At 30.4% G+C, this 16729-nt stretch overlaps 1 protein-coding gene across 9 annotated transcripts in view; it reads right to left on the minus strand.

Annotated features, from left to right (window-relative positions):
• LOC129911733 (transcriptional regulator ATRX homolog) overlaps nucleotides 1-16729 on the minus strand; it is an 89558-nt gene that overhangs the window by 33087 nt on the left and 39742 nt on the right. For all 9 annotated transcript variants that reach the window (XM_055989627.1, XM_055989624.1, XM_055989626.1 and 6 more), the window contains 5 exons: nucleotides 1650-2361; nucleotides 1172-1596; nucleotides 934-1105; nucleotides 319-863; nucleotides 52-261 (listed from right to left, as the gene is read on the minus strand). In XM_055989627.1, the coding sequence (XP_055845602.1) occupies nucleotides 52-261; nucleotides 319-863; nucleotides 934-1105; nucleotides 1172-1596; nucleotides 1650-2361 (2064 nt within the window). The remainder of the gene's footprint in view (nucleotides 1-51; nucleotides 262-318; nucleotides 864-933; nucleotides 1106-1171; nucleotides 1597-1649; nucleotides 2362-16729) is intronic.

Consider the following 16729-nt stretch of genomic DNA (forward strand, 5'->3'; position numbering starts at 1 on the left):
AATAAATTGAAAATAGCATTCGTTAAAAATAATTAAATAAAAAAAAACTACCTTTTCATAGTTACTAAGAAGTTCTGCAAATAACCTATCTTTTGGCAGAATTGGAATCTCTCTTGGTATACTGGGCTCCAGTTCATATGAATACAATTCCTGCAAGTCACTTTGGTTGTAGTGTCTACTTATTTGTTGCTCATCTATTACACGCTTAGCGGTAGCTTGCTTAGCAACCTGACGTTCATATACTTTTTGCTCCATTGTACCCTATGAAAATGTTTTATTAAATCATTTAAAAAAATACAGAGAAACATTTAAACCTACCAAAGCTATTAGCCTATATATGTAACATGGTTTGGTCTGTCCAAATCTGTAGACACGAAAAATGCTCTGTGTATCATGAGATGGATTCCACGAAACATCAAATATAACAACTCGATTAGCTGCCACTAAATTTATACCCAAGCCTCCAGCTCGAGTTGATATAAGAAAGAGACGTGCCTTCAAATTTGTAACATTGTTAAAACTTTTGCACATGCTCTCACGATTTTCAACTGTTCGTGATCCGTCAAGCCTAAAATAATCTACACCTGGTCGCCAAAGGCCTTTAAAATCAGCAACATCAGCTTCGACATCTTCACCACGCGTTTTTTTGTCTATCAGCGATAGAAAGTGCTCAATAACATCCAAGGATTGAAGGGACTGTGAAAAAACCAATACTTTATCACCAATTTCTTCGCATCGCTGCAAGAGTGTCATGAGCAAGACAAGCTTAGGCGAATGATTTATGTTGTTAAGATCCATATCCTCAACAAATTGTGTCCACCATTCTGATGGATCATCTTTAGGTGAAATTTCAAGGCAGTCGTCTGAAGCATGACAAAAACATTTAAGCAATTAAATTAAAACCAAGAAAAGATAAATTCAGCAAACACTCACCATTTTCCGAAACATCTCTCTGCGATCGAGTATTGCGAGATCTTACAGTTTTACTTTCATTTCCTTCGGCCTCGCCAAAAGACGACGAGGAGTTAGAATCTGAAGAAGACGAATCTTCGGAATCCTCTACAACAAAGTCTTTCATCGATTCTTCTGAATCGTATTGTGCCATCTGATTCAATTCAATTGTTGTCAATTGTAAACATAATTTTCAAGTTATTATTCAAACAATACGCACCTTTTTCTTAATCACAGTATCACTGTTTACCCTCAAATTCATTGGATGTGTCCAAATCCGACGCAAATTTTGAAAATCCTGAAACAGTTTAGCTCCTTTGCCAGGAACTCCACTCGATTCACTTATTGTGTCCCTCTGTTTAGTCATATAATATCCATAAATTTCTTTCTGCTTTTCAGACAATGTACAAAATACAACGTATTCATGTTTAGGCGGTAAATATGGAGCCAGCACCGAATAATCTCTTCGTTGTATGCAAGCCTCCAGCATTTTGTGAAGAATGTGAGACCGATGTTTCATAAGTCGAATGTCTCGAGGCGTTGAATCGGTATACTGACCATTTGAAATTGGGTTGACAAAGCGATTCAAGTATTCCTTATAAGTTCCTAAAAGATTAGGTTTTATAAACTGAATCATGCAATAGTCTGTAAAAAAAATTATTAGTAAGATATAATCAAGGAGTACTAATTATGATTACATTCTTTCAAATTGTTTTGCAAAGGTGTTCCAGTCAAAACAATACGACGTTTTGTGTGCATCTTAGTGACGGCTTGACTCAAACTTGTCTTTTCATTTTTAAGCAAATGACCTTCGTCGCATATTACAACATCTGGACCTGGATTAACCAAACTTTTCTGGAGAGACTCTTTTTGTTTTTTTCGTAAACCTTTTGTTTTCTCATTGGACAAAATTCTATACATATCGTAACCAATTATGCATACTCCACCTTCTTCAAACCATTCTTCCAATTTAAATACTCTAGTGTTTTTGTCCTTATATTTCGACATATCGTACACCTCTACGTTTTTATTTTTGGCAAAATTCATCCACTGAATGAATTCCCTAGCCCAATTATTGAGTGTACTTAGGGGCGAAATTACTAATACTCGTTCTATATTTGTTGCTTCAAAATTTGTTAGCAACGTATGGGAAAGAGTTACTATCTGCATTGTTTTACCCAGGCCCATGCAATGCGCTAAAATACATCCAGAACCTGGTTTCTCTTTACAATCTTTAAGGGTTTCAAAGCAAGCATCCCACATGAACTTCACCCCATTGACTTGATGAGGTTTGAGTTTCTTCATCAAGCCGTCGTCCACTTTAAGAAGAGGTTTCTTCGTTTCCTCATCGAAGTCAAGAACTAATTCGTCAACCTCCACATTTTCCGGTTTAATGTAAATTTTATTGTACTGAAAAAAAAAAATATAATATTTCATATTACATAGCAGGGATGGAATCTCATAAGGTGATTGGTGATAGTCACATTTGTGATTATAAAATGTGATCACATACATTTTTCCGTCTGTGAAAGGTGAATACCAAAAATTTTTGATAGATTGGCATCACTCTGCTGGAATACACAGAATTGACCAGAATTGAAAAAAACTTAAATCATTTTCTGCAGATAAATGTAAAAATTGATGTGTATTGATTAACTTTTACCTTATGCAACAATAAATTAATTCAAATAAATTCAAATACATATATTTTTCTAATTGTGTTTTGCATTAGAAATTAGGAAAAGAAATATTTCTGTATATTGGTTTTTGATCATATATATTTAACTTTTGATAATTTCTAATTGGGCTTGATGATCGATATGAAAAAATGCAATCAATTAAAAAACAAATTCATTCTTTTTCCCAACGTTTCTCCGGTTTTTTTCGGGCTTCATCAGGGGGTTTGGATTTAATAGTTCTTAAAGAAACAATGGACAATGAAATGTTTGATGAATAAAAAACTAATAATAATTTGTACATTTAAATAATTTAAACAATTTGATAACTATTGCACTTACTTTTGTTGTTAATAAATTACATTTAGGAACAATTTATATAAAATAAAATTAAAAATAAACTTTTAAAAACTTTACAGAAAATTAAACACTTCTTATTGGCAAATGCAAACTTAAAGAATATTAATTTAGATTAGATTATGATATGGCAACACTGTAGACAGCGCTTATGTCATCCTCATCAATGTCCCCTTTGTGGTTCATCGTTACATCATCGTTTTTTGTTGGATACGAAGACTTTCTAGGGTGAACCATGTGTTAATTCTTCTTTCTCTATCTAATATTTTGACGTTTTCAAAATCTGCATTGTGTTGATGATCTAGCATATGTTTTGAGATTGCTGTATCTGTCTTCTTTTTCCTTAGGCTGATCACAAAAATGTGATTATCACTGTGACTATGACCTTACGCAGATCAAATTTGGTATTTGTGACTGTCACCGATCGCAAATCACATTAGCTGATTCCACCCCAGATTTATACTCCAGTTAAACCATCATTTGACCCTGCACGCGTAAGCACTGTCTGTTTTTAATTACATGAATGGATAGGGGCTTATCTTAAAAGCTTAAAACCAATTTTGCACCAACTACTTTTATAAGGGGAGCTATGAATTTTGGTTCTAACCAAATACCTACGCTCTAGAAGGTCGTACAGCAAAAAATTAAAATGCAATATGGCCCTTTTAATATTTTCTATCAACAGTTTAATCGTATTTAAATAAGTAAGTTCAAAATGGCTGTCAGTTCCATTCAAACTCTTGTTTTAATAAAACAAGAAAATTTCTGTCATCAACGAGAGAAGAAGAATTAATTAAAAAAAAAAGAATCAATCCATCAGAAAATGTAATCAATTAAAAAGTTCGGCGAATATAAAAAATAATAAAATGCACGACTGGGTCGCACGTACTTGTTCTTGCAGTTCAAAACACTTTTATGTTAGTTTACTTGTAGAATGAAAAAAAATAATCAAAATCGTTAGAGCCATTTTTGAGTTATTTGGTATAACTTGAAAAATTTGTGTGGGAAATACACATTCTAAGTGAGATATATAAAAAAAAAAACAACTTTCAGAATTCTATAAAAATCGTCTGTACCAAATTTGAAGAAAATCCGTCCATGCGTTTAGGCTATGGAAATGTGTACAGATGGAAGCACAGACGCACGGAAGGAATTGCGAGACCCACTTTTTCTGAGTTCTCCATCATCGTAATTCATTAAAACCACAATTTTTTTTTCGACACGAAACCCATACTTGCCCTATAGAGCAAGTAAAAATATTTAATGCACACATTTTGCATTGAATTTTTTTTTAATGCATATTTTTTTTTAATGCAGTATTTTTTTTTTAACTTATATCTTTACAATTCTGGTTTCAAGTTAGAGGATTTGTCGCATGTTATTTGACAATGGTACTCATTTGGAACTTTTTCAAAAAATTTAAATTGTAGAGAATTTAGGGTCATTTTATTCACTTTAGTTCAAATTCGTTTTATCTTCCTATTTGAAAAATATCCCTGGGATATTTGTCCCAATACAAATCATATTTTTCATTTTGTGCGTCAACCAAACAGAATATTTTTAAATGTTATGTTTTATTTTGTGTTCATTATGTCGAATTTATTTTAAATGTAGTTACGCTAAATAAATTAAAAATGATTTTCTGAAAACTCTTATCGCGAATGCACATTATGCGTCATATTTATTGTTTTGATGTTTTTCAAGAACTTCAAACTTCAAACAATTTAACAAAAAAATGTTTATTGGGTTAAAACAATTGAATGGAAGTGCAAAACTCTTGTGACCTCTTGCAGTGCTCTTCAGGTTACAAAAGAGACATCAGATCGAAACCAAATAACATACAATGTTACTTCCGCAAGAACCATTTGCACTGTTTGCAAAATAATAAATTTGTATGCATAGTTCCGCCAATAGTCAGGTGGTGCAAATTTATTTTTTATCTTTAATAGTGGATTGTGTAACCTGGCGACCTCATTACGAGCCAAAACATAAGTTCCGGAATGTAATATTTATCTATTAAAAAGCGCTTATGTTCGGAATGCATCGTAAGTATGGTCTCTTTTTTACCCCTTCAGTTCGCCAAGGGAGCCTCAAACAAACATAACTCAACTTAACCACAATGTTAGATAACTTGAAAAAAAGGTAAGCAATTCGAACGGGGAAATACGTTCAAAAGTCGGCAGGAGTCACGACTACCGTCGAGAGCTCTAAACTGAAAAAAAAACAGAAGATTAGCGGCACGAATGGACGGCCGGACATAGTTGACTAGAGCCTACGATTTTAGGCGTGTATTTAATTACACGTGTACAAGATACACTTGTACATGTGTTTCTATAAAACATTTACACGTGTACTATATTTACACGTGTAATTAGCGAATACAAGTGTATTTATATTTACACGTGTGAATAGCGTTCGAATACCTAGAATTTGTTGTGATTTAAAAAAAAATTCATTATATTGAATAAAAAGGTTAATGTTCGGGTTTGTTGAGTTTATTGGATTGATTTACAGACTGACATTACTCGCAAAATTTAATTGGAATTTCTTATTCAACCCGCAGTTGGGTTATTTGCTATTATTCATTCCCTTAATCAATTTTTTTTGCTGACAGAATCTTTTGATTGTGAATTCGAATGTTTTAGGGAAATTTGCACCCAAAAAAAAGTTACTCGTACCAAACAAAAAATTAGCAAAATAATGGAATTCTTTTATTTTTAATACGCTTTTATTAGCTTTGTTTCTTACTGGAAAACTTATTAATAAACTAGCAGGGAAGTCAATTTTGACCCGGTTCCAATAGTCGTATCAAAATGAAATCTTTTACACATACGAAGTTCAGATGACAACACAATATTTTGGTGGTCCGGAAACAGGGGAGGGGTGTTGAGAGGTCCAAGCACCCCAAACCATTTTAGTCTAAGTACTCCTAATTATCGTATCAACACAACACAATATTTTTGAGCCCGGTCTCAGGGGAGAAGAATTGGGTATTGAAACATCCCAAATCAAATCCAAAAGCCGCTCCACGCTTCTTGATCTAACCAGTTTTAGTAAAAATTCATTAAATTTTTGTTTTCCATATAATCTATTACAAAAAATCTACTACAAATGTGAAGAAAATTAATGAAATGACAGATTCAGGAATCTGTTAAAGTTCAATTTTTTGTTTTACGCAAGAGAAACAAATATTTAATAATGGTAAGCGCCATTGTGTGCATTATGGGTGGAAAAAAATTACATTATAAGACCATAAACACTAACATTAGTTGCGGTGTTCTTATGTTATAAGCATTTAAAGGTCACCATATTGATTTTTTTCGATTTTTTTAAATTAAACGTGAAAACTTTAATGAAGATGTGAAAAATCGACATTGATATCGTGCCGGCTTAAAAAGTTATAAGGGTCAAAAGGTCACAAAACGTTTTTCGCAATTATCTCTTAAATTTTAAAGACTTTTTATATGTATAGAAATTTGGAAAAAAAAAAAAAAATTCGCTTTAAAAAAAAAAATAAAATAAAATCTGAAATTAAATTGCCCTCCAAAACAAGTACCTATGCAGTTTTGATTTATATATTAACATGCATTTTTAGAAAAAAAAAATTTAAAATCGTTGGAGCAGGTTTTTAAAAAACTAATTTTTTATAAATAATTTTTTGGAAAAAAAGTTTTAAAATAAAATTGGTATTCCATTTTGTAGAAATCACTAATCAACATCTAAAAACAAAATTTCAAAAAAATTCAATGTCCCGTTTTCGAAAATTTGATTTTTCAAAAAAAAATTTCAAAATTTTTTTAAAAATCCAAAAATTATTTTTTTCAAAATTTTATTTTTGGCTTATATTTTAATTATATAAGTGCTTCTTCACAAAAAGTTTCGTTGAAATCGAATAAGCAGTTTCCGAAATAATCGGAAACTGTTCAATGGCAGGTACCGTTAATAATGATTTTCAAAAATTTTTTTTTTCATTGGAAGATAGACCTTCGCTTAAAACTAACATTTGAATTTTTTAAACAAAATCGTTAGAGCCGTTTTCCAGATATTTCAATTTTACTAAAATCGGTATATGACACGTACCGTTATATTTCGTCCAAAAAAATTAATTCCAAAAACCCCTCTGGAGAGTCGCCAAATAACGCTACATACCAAGTTTGACATTAATCGGTCCATCCGTTTAGGCTGTAGCTCCTTATACAGACAGACTGACAGACTGACAGACTGACAGACTGACAGACTGACAGACTGACAGACTGACAGACTGACAGACTGACAGACTGACAGACTGACAGACTGACAGACTGACAGACTGACAGACTGACAGACTGACAGACTGACAGACAGACAGACGGACTTCCGGGGCCCACTTTTTTGGCATTGTCTACCATCGTAATGTCATGGAAAAATGTTATCTCAACTTTTTTTTTGTACGAATGCATAACTTGATATATAGTACCTATATCGCAAGTAAAAGGTTGTATGGCAAAGTTGTAGGTAATAAAAAGATCTACAACTTTTGTATCAACAATTTTTTCACATAACCTCAAAATTTATGTGAAAAATTCAAAAAACCGAGTTTTTGGTTTTTTATTTTTATCTTTTTCAAAAAAATGTTTTTTTCTACGAAATTTTGTGAAAACTTACCTTCTTATGTCCCAAATACACTGTAATTTATTTGATTTAAAATATTAATTTGTTCACCTTATTTTGACTTAATACCAAAAAAACACCCTAATTTCACTGGTCTGCAAGGAAATCCTCCTTTAAATAAAACTATACTTTTCTAAAGGATTCTTGTATGCTGATTCCGAATCCGAAGTCAGAATTGACCTAGCACGTCACGTTTTTAAAATATTCCCGTTAGAAAATCTCAAAAACCCATTTTTTTGATGTTTTCGAAGAAATATTTTGGCATAATGAAATCTTTTTCAATTGAAATTGATACGGTTTATGAAAGAACTTATTTTTTTCTTTCAAATTCAATTTCAATCTTCTCAATATCTCTTTTCTTCTCCGAGATATCTTAATTTAAGTAAGTTTAGAATTTTTGGCATATCTTACCATAAAGAAACTGATCTCTAAAAATTAATATATCTTTCTCCCTAGAACAAAAGTATACTTTTCTAATGGACTTTAGTGTGCTGATTTTGAATCCGAGCTCAAAAGATTTCGGCCAGCTCTGGTTTTTGAGATATAGTAGTTTTTTTGAGATTTTCTAGAAAAAACTTGATTTTGTGATACTTTAATGCGAATATCTTAAAATCCTGACGTGATAGAATTTTTTTGACTTCGGATTATAACTCAGCATATCAAAAAGTCCTCCAAATTTGAGCTCAATGCAACAAATAGTTTTAATTATATACAAGTTCAAATGAATCTAAAAGAGGGATTTTTTAGAAACTACTCACATTTTTCAAAAATCATTTTTACAAAAATGGTACCTGATAGAATTTTTCTGATACCAGATTTAGATTCAGGAAAGTCTAATCTTTCATAATATCAAAAAATTATTTGAAGGAGAAAAAAAAAGTTAAATTTTGCAGACCAGTGTTTTCAATCGAAAATTCACGTGTCAAAATATGAGCTTTTTTCAAAAAGTCGGTGGGCATTTCGTTCGTTAAAATGTCTATTTTCTGATGGTGTAAAAAAAATTTTACATTAGTATACTATAGAACATGTTCTAGTAAAATTCAAAAAATGAAAAAAGCTTGAATTCGAAAAAACTTTGTTTTCATTGTTTACATTTTTGGCCTATTTATTCAAATTTACACTTTAATTACTCAAAAAACGTAAGATTAATCAATGTTACATGAAATCTTACGTTTTTTGAGTAATTAAAATGTAAATTTGAATAAATAGGCCAAAATTGTAAACAATGATAATTTTTTTATTAATTCAAGCTTTTTTCATTTTTTGAATTTTACTAGAACATGTTCTATAGTATACTAATGTAAAATTTTTTTACACCATCAGAAAATAGACATTTTAACGAACGAAATGCCCACCGACTCACAGTGTGTCGTCCCCTTATGATAAATCACTTTTTTTTTTGTTAAAAATTAATATTTTTGCTATTAAAATATAATTTAGAAGTGTCAACTCATATGAAAACATATTTATCTTACAAAATAACCCAGGTTATGTATTCAAAATAAGCTCCGAAACATGAGTACCTCGGAAATCGAAAATATTTTGAGGAATTTATGGGAATCTTTGAGAGTATATATTTCACGTTTGGTAATTGTTTGAAAAATTTTGTTAATGTTATTTTGTTTATTTGAGTGTTGTTGTAAAACGTATAACAAAAAAAAATTAAATTTATAAAATTATATATGAGTTATTAAAATTTCTTTGATAAATGGCCAAAAAAAAAAAAAATTAATTTTTAAACTTAATTTAAAAAAATACTTATTAAATCATATCGATAATTTTTTTATATTATTTTGCCATAGGCCTATACTTAATATTGGCAAAGTTTGGTCTGCTTCTGTTTGCGATTACCAGAGATATTCACATTTATGTGCTACGAGTCAAGTACTCAAAATAATTCATTTTTTGAGAAACATCTTCAAGGGGATCACAAAAATGAAAAAATCGATGTTTTTAATAATTTTTAGCCATACACAAGTAACAAAAAGCTGTTTATGTAATTAAAAATATTTTAAATATTGTTTTCAACAAGAAAAAAATTATATTTTTCTGCATACTAGATTTTTAATATAATTACTTGACCCGGCCACGCTCTACTGTGTATTATAGCGTATTTACCAACCTCGCCGATATAAGAATTTACGAAAATGCAAATAAAACGTTATTTCAAAATTTGAAAGCGATTGACAAAAAACTACTCGAGATTTGCTATGAAACGCAAATAAACATACGATTTTTTTGTATAGAGAAGATAAACAAAACAAGTTGACTTCAACTTAAGATTTCTCAAGGTAGAAAAAAGATATTGAAAAGATTTAAACGGGCTTTAAAAGAAAACATTTAGTTCTTTTAGAAACTGTCACAAATTTATTTAAAATAAATCACCACGTTCAAGAACATAACCTCAAAAACTGTTAAAAAACGACATTTCAGATTTTCTAACGGGAATATTTCAAAAACGTGATATGATAGAATTTTTCTGAGTTAGGATTCGAGTTCAGCATACCAAAAACCTTACGAAAAGTATATTTTTGTTTATATATAAAAAAAAAAAATTAATTTTGCTCACAAGTGGCTTCTTCAATAATGTTAATATCATAAATTATACTAAAAAAAAAGTAATAGGTTGTTTAATTTGTTAATTTGTAATTTTTTTTTCTATTCCTGCCATAAAAACACAAAAAAAGATATTAAAACTCCAAAAACTTAGCTGCAAGTATTTATGATAAACTTTTGTATGGGCTCGACACACTGTGCGACTTTTTGAAAAAAGCTCATATTTTGACACGTGAATTTTCGATTGAAAATTAGGGTGTTTTTTTGGTATTAAGTCAAAATAAGGTGAACAAATTAATATTTTAAATCAAATAAATTACAGTGTATTTGGGACATAATAAGGTAAGTTTTCACCAAATTTCGTAGAAAAAAACATTTTTTTGAAAAAGATAAAAATAAAAAACCAAAAACTCGGTTTTTTGAATTTTTCACATAAATTTTGAGGTTATGTGAAAAAATTGTTGATACAAAAGTTGTAGATCTTTTTATTACCTACAACTTTGCCATACAACTTTTTACTTGCGATATAGGTACTATAGGGCAAGTTTAGGATTCGTAAAAAAAATCGAACTCGAGATAACAATTTTACATGACATTACGATGATGGAGAATGCCAAAAAAGTGGGTCCGGCAATTCTGTCTGTCTGTCCGTCTGTCCGTCTGTCTGTCTGTCTGTCTGTCTGTCTGTATGTACCTCGAGCTACAGCCTAAACTACTCGAGTGATTTTGTTCAAACGTGGTAGTTAACAGTTTTGGGTGATTCCCTAGAGGACAAATTGAAATTTTTTTTTTTAGGACCAAAACTAACGGTACCTGTCATATAACGGAAATAGAAAAGTTAATTTTTTTCAAAAACGGCTCTAACGATTTTGATTAAAATTTTTGAATGTAGTATCGCACATAAGAGCCAACTTTCGAAATAAAAAAATTATTTTTTTTTACCGTTATTAACGGTACCTGTCATAGAACGGTTTTTTTAATTTATGAATATCTCGTTCAAGAATACCCCAATTTCAACGAAAATTTTTATACAAAAGCGTTTAAGTAAAGGTAATATTAAAATTTTAGAAAATTTTCAAAAAACTCATTTTTGGATTTTTAAAAAATATTTCAAAATTTTTTTTTTGAAAAATGGTAGAAAATTTTTATATATAAAAAATTATTTTTTTAAAAAACCGCTCTAACGATTTTCGAAATTTTTTTTCTAAAAATTCCTTTTTATACAAGAAGTAAACTGCCATACTTCGTTTTTTGTGAAAGATCATCTTATACGGTATTTAATTAATTATAAAAACAGATTTTATTTTTTTTAATTTCTTGAAAATATCAAATTTTCTTAATTTTCTTGAATAAAAAGCTTTAACATTAGAGTAACTTTAAGCATAAGAGCAAGTACGTGCGACCCCAGTCGTGTATTTTATTTCTATAGGATTTGTAGTTTTGCCGGAAATCGAGATATACCATTTTTTACCATTAAAAACTCAACCCACCCACTTCCCGAACTCGGCTCGCCCGTAATTTATTTTTCCTTTAATTTTCATCATGTTCACCTCCTTTTCCAATGCAAAACCTCCTTTTAAGCAAAATAAACCAAAAATACTATGTATTTTTTCGTATGTGAGTGCAATCTAGTCACCTTCTCTGCGCTCTACTCCCGAAACGGTTCATTTTACAGAAAAATGTTACGGGCATATGTTGTAGATAATTTCATGACCAATAATTTTTATAGACCTTTGATGACCTCCGATCAGTAGGTCGCGAGATAATTGCGAAAAACTTTTCGTGACCTTTGACCCTTATAACTTTTTAAGCCGGCACGATATCAATGTCGATTTATCACATATTCATTACGCACACACGGCAAAATCACTACTTCAGGAGGCCAAAAAGCTTTTTAAAACATAAAGATAGAGCATAAAATACTCGGTTAATAACAAAGCCATAAGAGGTTTTGGAAATGCTGGAAAATTCTTTAATAGAAAATAGAAATAGAATAGAATAGAAATTATGAGGACGACGACGAAGATGATGAACATTAACATGAAGATAATGATGAAGCACCCTGATACATCAATTTTTGTAACCTATGTAAACCTCCATAAGTACCACTAATAAATAATTTGTATTATTTATACTGAAATATGTTTACTTTTTTTGCTTTCTTCAGTTTATATATCGTCGGCACAAAGCCAAAACCGGACATTTTCACTTTAATGCGTCATTTAACTTGTTATCGGTCTCTCTGTCCACTGCTTCGACCCCAATCATCCATCTGTTGCCTAAAAGCCTAAAATATCCATTTCCGTTGAACGAGTTCCCATAAGATTGCATGTATTTCCAAAACTTTGAAGCCGTTTTTCTCAAAACTACAATTTTGCAGATTCGTGGTTTTGGCGTTGTGCCCACGATATGTATGTATTTTTTTTCTATCAAGTTTAGCGTTTTATATATTAGCTTCTTTTAAGCTTACAGAGTGTCGATTCATTCTTTTTGATGGTTATTTTTCATAACGTTTGAGTCAAAACCCCTAAACAAAAGAAATAAAAACATTTTTCCATATCTATGATTTTTGGCCTCCTAAAGTAGTAATTTTGCTTTGTGTGCGCCGTAATAAAAGTGTATACCAAACGAGGAATTTTTTCCGCAGATAAAACCTCAAATTACTCGACTATTATTTTTTCATAAAATATTCACTAAAACCCAATAAATAAAATTAAAAACAAAAAACAATTCCACACCGCCATGTTTGTAGTTTGTTTTGTTTATGTGTTGCTACGAGAACATTCGAAAAAAAATTTTGGGCAGAAATTCGAAAGAAGGGGAAATTGTTTTCTCTCTCGCGGCCATTTTTTTTGTGAAAAACTACACAATTTCAGAGTGTAGTTGAGTAAAAAAAGTTTAAAAAATAAAATTATTTCTGATAATTTATAATTGGGCTTGATGATCGATATGAAAAAATGCAATCAATTAAAAAACTAATTCATTCTTTTTCCCAACGTTTCTCCGGTTTTTTCCGGCTTCATCAGGGGGTTTGGATTTATTAGTTCTTAAAGAAACAATTAACAATGAAATGTTTGATGAATGAAAAACTAATATTAATTTGTACATTTAAATAATTTAAACAATTTGATTACTATTGCACTTACTTTTGTTGTTAATAAATTACATTGAAGAACAATTTATATAAAATAAAATTAAAAATAAACTTTTAAAACTTTACAGAAAATAAAACACTTCTTATTGGCAAATGCAAACTTAAAGAATATAAATTAAGATTTGGTTATGATATGGCAACACTGTAGACAGCGCTTATGTCATCAATGTCCTCTTTGTGGTTCATCGTTACACTCATTTTTTGTTGGATACGAAGACTTTCTAGGGTGAACCTTGTGTTCATTCTTCTCTCTCTATCTAATATTTTGACGTTTTCAAAATCTGCATTGTGTTGATGATCTAGCATATGTTGTGAGATTGCTGTAGCTGTCTTCTTTTTCCTTATGTCAGCTTCATGTTCTGACAATCTCACTCCCAATGCGCGTTTTGTTGTTCCAATATATATTTGTTGACAAGTTTCATTAGAATTTCCTTTGCATGGGATTTCATACACGACGTCATGTTGCTCGGATATTTTGATGGGTGGTTTGGTATTGGTGAATATTGTGTGTAATGTGGAGTTAGGTTTGTGTGCGAATATTGTTTTCTCTCGATCAATTTCTATTGTTTGGTTGAGGGAGAGGTTATCAGTAAGGAGTGGGATGAATGTGAGGGAGAAGTATTTAGGATTGCCAGGTTTACTTTTTGTGATATTGTTTTTATTGTTTTTATTTTGTTTTTGATGTAATTTGTTGTCGATGAGATCGGTTATAATTTTGTTTGGAAAGTTGTTCATTTCCAGAATTTCTCTTATTATTTTTATGTTTTCATTATGAAAATTCGTGTCGCTGATGTCGATGACTTTATCTATAAGATTTTTTGCTGTGTTAACTTTATATTTCATTGGTTGTGTAGACATAAAATTTATTATTCTACCCGATGACATGGGTTTGGTGTACCAATCAAAAATTATTCTGTTGTTTTGACGGATTAGTTTCACATCTAGGAATGGAATCATATTTTCATTTTCCATTTCAAGCGTGAAATTTAACTTGGTGTGGTACTCATTCAGTGTTTTGAGTATGATGTTCGTTTCTGAGTTTTTGACGACTGCTATTATATCATCTACGTACTTAGCTATGAACTTTATTTTTGTATTGCATTTTAGTAATTTGTCTATTGAATCGTTTAATAAATGGTCCAGTACGATATCTGCGATGGTTGGAGAAAGTGGGTTGCCCATAGGCATACCAAATGTCTGATTATAAAACGTATTTTCGTATCTGAAATAATTATTGTCTGTTAAACAAAACTGTAGTATTTTTAAAAAATCTTTTTTTGGTATTTTGGTGTGTTCTTTCAGAATTTCCCATTTTTGCATTATGATTTTAATGGCTGTGTACGTAGGTATGTTGGTAAAAAGTGACACTACGTCAAAAGAAACTAGTATTTCATCTTCTTCTAATGATATCTCTTTCATTTTGTCTTTAAGTTGAAAAGAGTTTTTTATGTTTAATTCTTCCGAGATTATATTTTTGAGTATTTTGCCGATATATTTTGATAATCCATAACAGGGAACATTAGTGGAAGCTGCTATTGGGCGAAGAGGTAAATTAGGTTTATGAATCTTAGGAAGACCATATAACACTGGTGCTGATGGTGCAGAGCATGATAGTTTTATCTTTTCGCTTAAGTTAATGTATTGTTGTTTATATAGATCATTGACTAATTTTTGATTCATAGTCTGAAGTTTTGATGTGGGATCTGTTCTTATTGTTTTATATGTTTTTTTATCATCAAGTAATTGGTTCATTTTTTGGTTGTAATCATCTCTATACATAACGACTGTTTTGTTACCTTTGTCTGAATTGGTAATTACTATGTCTTTTTTATGTTTTTTAAAAATGTCTTTAGTGTTTTCAAAAGTTTTTAGAATGAATTTTTCTTTTGGGGTATTTTTGATTTTTCTTTTAAAAGTTGTAATTTTGTTTGAAAATTTAGATCTGGCAATCTCTTTTTGTTTTGTGTCTTCTATTGTTTGTATGTATTGTTCTAATTCTGCTATTACATGTATAGCGGAGAAATTAGCTTTGGTAATTGGGAGAGCAAATTTCTTACCAAGAGAGAGAAGCCATTGGCTTTCTCTTGGGAATTCAACTTTTGTTTTGTTTTCGAACCAACTCTCATTGAAGATGATACCGTAACTTATAATTTGTTTTATTTTAAGCTTCTCAAATTTAGCGAGTTGTGTTGTTTGTGTTAGTTTTCTAATGTGATTATAGGTTTGTATTTGTTTCGATGTGAAAGAATTGTATTCAGTATTATTGAGTATGGATTTCATTTCGATGTCTGTGTGAAATATTGTCTTTTCTGTTGTTTTGATGGTTATAAGTGTTTGTTTAATTTCCAGTTTTAAAAGTTTAAGCAAAAAAATGTGTTCTGTTTTTTGTAGTTGTTGTTTGATTGTCTCTGTAGTGAACTGTTTGTTTAATTTAGATGTTATGCTTTTTAGATGTGTTGGAATTATTTCATAATCTTTGCATGAAAGCAAAAACTTGAGTCTTTCTTTGTGTTTGGCTAGTACTTTCTTTTGTCTACAATAGTGTTTTAATGTAAGACAAGTGTTATTGTCATATTTGTATTTGATATGTTCAAAAAAACCTTTCATTGTATTTGTTTTTAAGAAATAATATGTATGTTGTTAGGTATATGTTTCGGCAGGCCCACCGATTAACTATTATGTATATTGGTTTTTGATCATATATATTTAACTTTTGATAATTTATAATTGGGCTTGATGATCGATATGAAAAAATGCAATCAATTAAAAAACTAATTCATTCTTTTTCCCAACGTTTCTCCGGTTTTTTCCGGCTTCATCAGGGGGTTTGGATTTATTAGTTCTTAAAGAAACAATTAACAATGAAATGTTTGATGAATGAAAAACTAATATTAATTTGTACATTTAAATAATTTAAACAATTTGATTACTATTGCACTTACTTTTGTTGTTAATAAATTACATTGAAGAACAATTTATATAAAATAAAATTAAAAATAAACTTTTAAAACTTTACAGAAAATAAAACACTTCTTATTGGCAAATGCAAACTTAAAGAATATAAATTAAGATTTGGTTATGATATGGCAACACTGTAGACAGCGCTTATGTCATCAATGTCCTCTTTGTGGTTCATCGTTACACTCATTTTTTGTTGGATACGAAGACTTTCTAGGGTGAACCTTGTGTTCATTCTTCTCTCTCTATCTAATATTTTGACGTTTTCAAAATCTGCATTGTGTTGATGATCTAGCATATGTTGTGAGATTGCTGTAGCTGTCTTCTTTTTCCTTATGTCAGCTTCATGTTCTGACAATCTCACTCCCAATGCGCGTTTTGTTGTTCCAATATATATTTGTTGACAAGTTTCATTAGAATTTCCTTT

The sequence above is a fragment of the Episyrphus balteatus genome, chromosome 2 (genome assembly GCF_945859705.1).
Source record: "Episyrphus balteatus chromosome 2, idEpiBalt1.1, whole genome shotgun sequence".
In the NCBI taxonomy this organism is placed as follows: domain Eukaryota; kingdom Metazoa; phylum Arthropoda; class Insecta; order Diptera; family Syrphidae; genus Episyrphus; species Episyrphus balteatus.